This window comes from Bombus flavifrons, chromosome 15 (assembly GCF_040668555.2).
Source record: "Bombus flavifrons isolate JBK064 chromosome 15, iyBomFlav1_principal, whole genome shotgun sequence".
In the NCBI taxonomy this organism is placed as follows: domain Eukaryota; kingdom Metazoa; phylum Arthropoda; class Insecta; order Hymenoptera; family Apidae; genus Bombus; species Bombus flavifrons.
In genome coordinates, this window is record NC_138456.1 from 1919458 (window position 1) to 1926635 (window position 7178).

The 7178-nt window shown below is 45.2% G+C and overlaps 1 protein-coding gene across 1 annotated transcript in view; it reads right to left on the minus strand.

The window, feature by feature from the left end:
- Window positions 1–6135, minus strand: part of tup (LIM1_Isl and LIM2_Isl domain-containing protein tup) — a 33894-nt gene extending 27759 nt beyond the window's left edge. The window contains exon 1 of the mRNA XM_069129036.1: window positions 4529–6135. Within this exon, the coding sequence (XP_068985137.1) occupies window positions 4529–4667 (139 nt within the window). The 5' untranslated portion in view covers window positions 4668–6135. The remainder of the gene's footprint in view (window positions 1–4528) is intronic.
- Between the last annotated feature and the right edge of the window lie 1043 nt (window positions 6136–7178).

Here is a 7178-nt window from a genome sequence, read left to right on the forward strand (position 1 = left end):
CGCAGAATGCCGAAGAAACGAAAATTCCCAGCGATTACTTGCGATTATTACATTGCGTTTATTAGCGATGTTACTTGCAAGCGATAAAGAAAAGTAGAATAATACGAAATAAGTATTCGGTTACTTTATACATCCTAATAATAACCACTTTGCAATCATCACAACCGGTGTGTTCAACCGTCTTTTTCGACTATTCGCAGCGCACGAGAGGTTACGTCTAAATCAGACAGCCGCTTCTCCTTCGGCATTCCACGATACGCGTTTCAAGATTCCCAGCGTAGAAACTGGGAATTTTAACAGCCGCTGGTCTATAATTTTGGCGACCAGAAAATTGCTTTAAAGATTTATAACGGACGAAGCGCGATTAGAGCAGCTGGTTTCCAGCATTTTGAAAATCGCGTCTCTAGCGAAATCGGTCGAGGTGACAGACCGGATTCGCTTGAGTTTATTTCTGATTGCACCCGTGCGGACCGATTCGGCGGCCGGCTATTCGGCAGTTAAGTAGAAACAAATGAAGTGAATTCAAGGAATTCGAACTAACAATAAGACCGCGGTCTTTCGGGCTGCTCTAAATAGTTATTCGAAATCAAACGCTCCAACCGATCTCCTTTACCTCTACTTTAAAGCCACGTTTCTTCGCCCATCTTTTCCTCCGCATCGCACGCCAATCTCGCATTATCCGACGTTTCTTATCTTTCGCCGTTCAAACTGAAACTAAGGAGGGGAGATGTCCGAAAAACTGACCGCTGGAACGCGTCGACCGTTAAGAAAATCTGCGACACGCCTCGCTCATCGTTCACCGACGCGTGTGAGATACGCGTTTCACGTACTTGCGTCTCTCGCGTTGTCGAATTTATTTTTCTCCAAATGGAAAAAAGTCCCCGTAAAAGAAAATATTGTACGCCTTGGAGCGTCGATCTTGTTCGAAACGCGCGTTTATTCCACTTGGATAAATTGAAGTAGAAGTTGAACTTATTAGCGCCCATCGACTTATTCATAAACGATGCAACAGCGCTGCCATTACGCGAGATAAACGTCTGGATGTAACGTTCCGCCAGGGTAATTACGATCGATGTACGAGATCTATAATCCTTGGTGAAACACGGAAAATACATGTTAAACAAGCTGGCGTAACACGACGTAACGTCGAAACGGTAGTAAGTTATCGTGGAATCGTTGTTTGCTACTGAATATTCTGCGGCTATGAGATCGTGTTAGCGAATTATCTGATTGGAGGATGCACGTACGGGGTCGAGTTTTGTCGATGAACTCTTTCAGATCTTAAACCGAATCGTTTAAACGCGAATTTAATTTTCTTTTTTCTTTTTTTTTTTTTTTTCTCACCTTTCCTGTCATCGCTACGATTTTACGTCGCGTTACGGTAACGCGAGTCTTCCGTTTTTTAACGAGATATCTCTCGAAAGTTTATCGCGTTTGTATCGTTACCGGCCAATACAGGGAAACAACGCGTTCGCAAATGTTCTAAACTTTGTTCGAATTCTTCGAGAACGTAAGCGTTTCTAACAGCGCAAATCTTAAGGCCATAAGAAAACAACGAACCATTGTGAAAGTTTTAGATGCGAAGACCACGGTTGACACAGTGGCTGAATTTTTCAACGGCGAGTGTAGTATAATCGTTGGTATCTCGGAGAAGAAACCGCGTTAGAGTAGTAAAATCTCGAAGCAGGGCAAATCGTTGGATCGCTAAAACGTGCGCATAATAGAGGTTCCATTGTGAGCAAAATTAGCGATCGAAACTCTTTGTAACGTTCGTGCAAAAATATTCCGCCGAGCAACGAATCTGCCATTATTTTCAACCGTTATTCACATGCTGTCGCGTTAAGTTACAAATGGTGGAACGATAAAATTTCACAACCCCCGTTACCGTATCACTTTTCGTTATTAAAAATTACAACGCACGAAATTTCCACGGTTTCAATTTCGTACATGTCACAAAGCTGAAAATTTGCAAATACGAATTATTCAGCAGGATCCCCATTTTATTTCGCACGTTTCGCTAAATTGTTTTTGTCAAACACGTAAGGCTATTACGCGGACATGACAGCCACGCGAAATCGTAGAAAACACCGGGCCAAGCAAATTTGCGTCGGTGCATATTTTATACATAGCAACATGGGAAACCGGTAATCGGATTGAACGATGCCTGGCCTCGACTCGCATCAAAATTTCCGGAAAATATTCTAATTGATGGATCCCGGTTTCATTCGATATCGCGATATTATCTATACATGGATAAACGGATCGTCGCGTCGCTTCGCCTCGTACAACGACAATCACCGTCGATAAAACGCATTTTAATCGAAATAATTCTTCCAGGTTTTCGATCGCTTTCTATCCCGATCATTTCACCATGATTTCTCCTCGCCTCTTTTCGTAATCGTCCCAGATCAACGCAATATACAGTCTTCCTCGTAATATCTCACCCTCGTTTCAACGAATTGAAACGTTTGGAATTTGTAACGAGACCATCGCCTGTTCTTTCGTATTTGCGCAAACCTTTGTTTCTAGCATTTTTCGTGTTGAGGTTATTAGATGTATGAACAGAGGAACGCGTGGATAAATTGTAAAGTAGAAAAAATATTTTAATACAGAAGTGTAAGTACAAGTAGAGGAATATAATTTGAGCTGGTCCCGATCCGCACGCTAACAGTGTTACTCTATAACTGAAGGCCCTGAAGCGATCGTCGCCTGTCTACTGTCTATGGTCTGCCTCCGTCCCAGTCTATTGTTTATACGCTGTCGATGGCTTCGATGCTTGAGAAAACTAAAAGGACCAGATGTAGAGTTTTTCTAGAAATGGTGACCACTTCGACATTTCGGATAATTGCAAAGGGTATCGAATCCGTAGCTAGCAAGGCGACCACTGACGTTGCTATTTAAAGTTCAACCACCGACAAGTCCAGCCTCCTCTGTTTCCCTGCCGAATACTGAAACATTCCTCGCGTCGATACTGCTCCAAAATCGCTGACGATTTTTCCGTGAACGATCAGACTCGAGGGATGGTATCGCGAACGATCGACAACGTAGACGAGCCAACGTACCATCACGCTGTCGATTCCACGTTCGTAACTTACGAACGCGAACTATCCAAACGCAAAATCGATTTTCTAAACGTCTTTTCAATTTTCAAAAACACCGATACTCGTGAAACTAGGAAACACGTCGGAATCGACGTGCACGGGATAAAGTTAATCATCGAAGGAAATTCGTCGCAGCTTGAAGGCGAAGTTTCGAGCGACGCGCCACGCGACGGCCGGTTGCATTGTGTTTCGTTCGATTCAGCCGTACGCGAATTCGCGATCTTTTTTGACAATTTCTACGTACGCTATTAGCAAAGCGAATCGTCGCTATTTTGCCGGACGAATCGCAACGTTTCCACGACGATATACGCCATTGAACGGCGACAGGGAAATGTTATTTCGCGAAATAATTTAACAGTATCGCGTTGATAATTCGTTAAGCGCGATCAAAGGGCGTTAAGAATAATCGGAAGTGATACGAAGTTTGTTCTTTTTTCGAATGGAAAACTCGCAGCCAGAACGTAAGCAAGACAGGTAATAGGCTCGTATCGTGACGATTTAATTCTATCAAATTTGCTCGTCGTAAGCATTGGACACGAATAATTTATAAATTCTATTTTATTGGAATTTTACAAAAGTACAAGGAGAATGCAAAGGGAAAATCTTTGACCCGGTCTTCGTTACCAAATTCCCGTTATGCGACGCATTATTTTCACGTCATAATGCCCGGAAATTAATAACACGTACCGACTATTTGTTTACCGTTGTATTTTATCCGAAATCTTTGAAACGTCGAACATCGAGGGATTTACTATAAAAAGTTTCAGACCATGGTTGCAAACGTTTCTAATTACTAATAGCTGTTACTTCAACGATACGATTATTACTATGCATTTTAGTCGTTTCAACGAAGCTACGTATCTATGTAAATATTAGAGAAATCACTATCGTTTAGCGTTTGATGCACCTTGTTATCGTTCCAACGTGTCTTTGAATTTCATTGGTTGTGCTAAAATATCGTTTAGCCGCTTTATTTTTGCAGCGTGACTCGGTTATTTTGCTGTTACAGATTTTTAAAATAAGACGAATGTTAAAATATTAACGTAGATCGAGGAATAATTTCAGAACCCACGTTTCAACAAGCTATTCAAATCTACCTAGGTTTTTCTTTCTCTTTTTTTTTTTTTTCCTAATTAGTCGACCACGCGAAGACGAAGCGAAGCGAAATAAAAGCAGTAAAGAGCAAATAAAAGGTAAAAATATTCAAACAGTTTGTTGAGATAAAAAATTGCGCAACTTGTGTGTAAATGTATCTGTATAACAAATTTACAGTGATATCGTATCACGCATTGACCAACGATATTTAAATACATCGAACAGATGGGATTTTTAAAGCTATTTCATTTTTCTACCAATTGTAAATAAATCGCAAGAATCTATGGCGTAACCCGAGCAAATTATAAAAATACATTTGATGGTATACGTACTCTGAGAAGTGAGGTCACCGGGCTCGTCCTGTATGTTAACGGGTGAGATTTTCACTGACCTTGGAGGGCCCTGAAGGCTGAGAGGCCCGGGCCCTCCGGCAGCGGCCATCCTCTGCATCGCTGCACCCCCGATTTCCATCGCTCTTCCTGCCCTGCGCACCTCTCTCGACGATTTTCGAGCAATCTTGAGGCCTTCGTGCCAAGTACGACCGTCGGCCGTACTTACTTTTCTATACAGAATTTGACTAAAGTCTCGACCTCGACGTTCGAACCGACTCTCTCTTCCTTCCCGATCAAGTCCACCAAGAGAATCGTCGACTCACGAAATGAACCGGAAACCACTTCTTTTTTTTTTTTTTACAAAGTTACGACATTCGATTCGTTGGTTGAACGACACACGAATTCGTTCAAGAACGAATATTTCCAGTCTGCGCTCGAGTCCAAGGTATTCGGATGAATCGGCTGTGTTCTGACAAAATTTAGTTCAGTTTCTTTCGCTTCTGGCCCGCTTTCACCGATCCAGCAGCTTCGTCCGGTTGGCAATTGCACGTGTCAGTCGCGACAAATATTCGTAGTTTCATTCTCGAGAATTTCCACCGGCTATCGACAGTCCGCCGCAGAACAACCGTAGTAGCTCGTGGAATTCCTGAAATTTTACGTTACTCGCTGTGTCTCGCACTTTGGTTATCGCGCGAATTCCGTCACAGCCATGTTGGTCGTGGAATTTCGTTTTCACAGCCACTCGTCCACGGAACGAACGAATCGAATCGGGTTTGTACGATTTCAGCGAGAAGATTCGCATTCGCAGCGATAGCTCACCGGAACCCACGCCATTTTGCGATCTTCCGGGCGAACGACGTCCTTTGCATCTTACCCTGGTCGATATTTGCCCGCGATTCTCTCGAAAACGATTACTATTACCGAGAAGCACAGATGTTATCGGCACAAATTACTTTTCTCAATAAATTCTTTGGGCGTTTGCGGTATCGTCTGACGGGTATTGCGATCTTCGATCGTGCTCCTGTCACATAAACATTCTGTCATGTAAACGTTCTGTCTCTGCGTAACTTTCTTAACCAACCGTTAAGACGGAGATGTTGTTCCAATATCGCTACGTAGATCACCGGTCCAGACACCTCGAGACTCTTTACTCCGTCGATTTCCTGCCACGGTAAAGAATCGTTCTTCGTCGACCTACGGCTCGACCGAATCCGAAGTGCCGTTTAGTCGATCTCGTGGAGAAGTCTTCCGGAGCAGAACGTCGGTTGTGCTATCCCATTAAAGAGAATGACGAGCGTGGTCCGACAGAAAGTGCCGAATGCGCGGCATCCGTCAGAGACGAGAAACGTGGAAAGTGGCACGTGTGTGCAATTATTATTTCCTTATCACTCGCGGCCGACAATGACGGCGTTGATCGTGACGACGAGCAAAAAAAAAAAAGAAAAATACAAAGTATATACGCACGAGGGAAAGGGGATGGAAAGGAGAGAGGGAGAGGGCTCGAGGAAGAAAAAGGAAGAGAGAGAAAAAAGAGAGAAAGAGAGGACACGTTACACGACGCAACACCAACGAGACTGACGGCGCGGGGCCCTAGGAGGCACTGACTGCCGGTTAGGTTCCTATAGAACCCAACCTAACCAGCCGATGCCCCCACCTTCGAGGTCGACCTTTTCGACCCCACTCCGATTTCAGTCCCACCACTCGACCCGCTCATCCACGTCCTATCCGCTCGCGAGAATTCGAGCCTCGATTCCACGCCGACGTCGAGCTATTCGTTCTCCCGGTGGAGTCGACTCTGTCGCTTCCACGCCTCCTGGGGGCAGCTGTGGGACACTTGGCCGGCTCGAGCCGCCAACAAAATGGCCGACAGACCTAATCGATTCGTACCTACCCTCTCCTCTTCTTTTATCTCGCCTCTTTCTCCCATCCTCTCGCTCTTGGCTCTCCTACGTCGACCACCACCGCCACCGACACCGCCGCCACCACCGCCGCCGCCACCGTCACCGCCGCCGCGCCGTGCCGTGCCGTGCCGCGCCTGCCGGTCCTCCAGCTTCGCGACCGACCGATCTCTTCCCCGACTCGCTTCTTCTCCGCTTCTCTACGCGATACTCGTTCAAACGGCCACCAAAAGATGCTACGCCGCTGTTCGCGCAACATCGTTTACTTCGTCAGTTTCTGCCGCGTACGTCCAACTCGCGATTTTTTCTTCCACTTTACGATTTAGACTCGTTCTTTCCACGGGTCCGCGAGGCTCGTTATCACCGCCGAGTTTTCACCGCTATCTACGCTCGCTACCTTTTTTATACGTCTGCCTGGTCGTTTCTTGTCTTTTTTCTTTTCTTCGTTGAATTTTCCTTTGACGTTTATACCGTTCGCTCTTTCCCGCAGAAAGATCTCGGTACCGACGTAGGTTTCGTAGCTTTTTGCTTTTAAACGAGTTTCTTTCTTCTTCTTGTTTTCTTTGCCGCGCGATTGCGAATATCTTACCGCTTTATCGATTCGCCGCGCGCTTTGAATCCTTTGTTTCCCCGAGCTGTTCGAACGCCCCGGATTTCCATCCGTCTTCCTTGTCGCTCGTGTTTCGTTCGATCGTACGTTGTCGAATTTGATGATCGGTGCGCGTCGCTTCGAGCTTCTTCGTACGAAATAT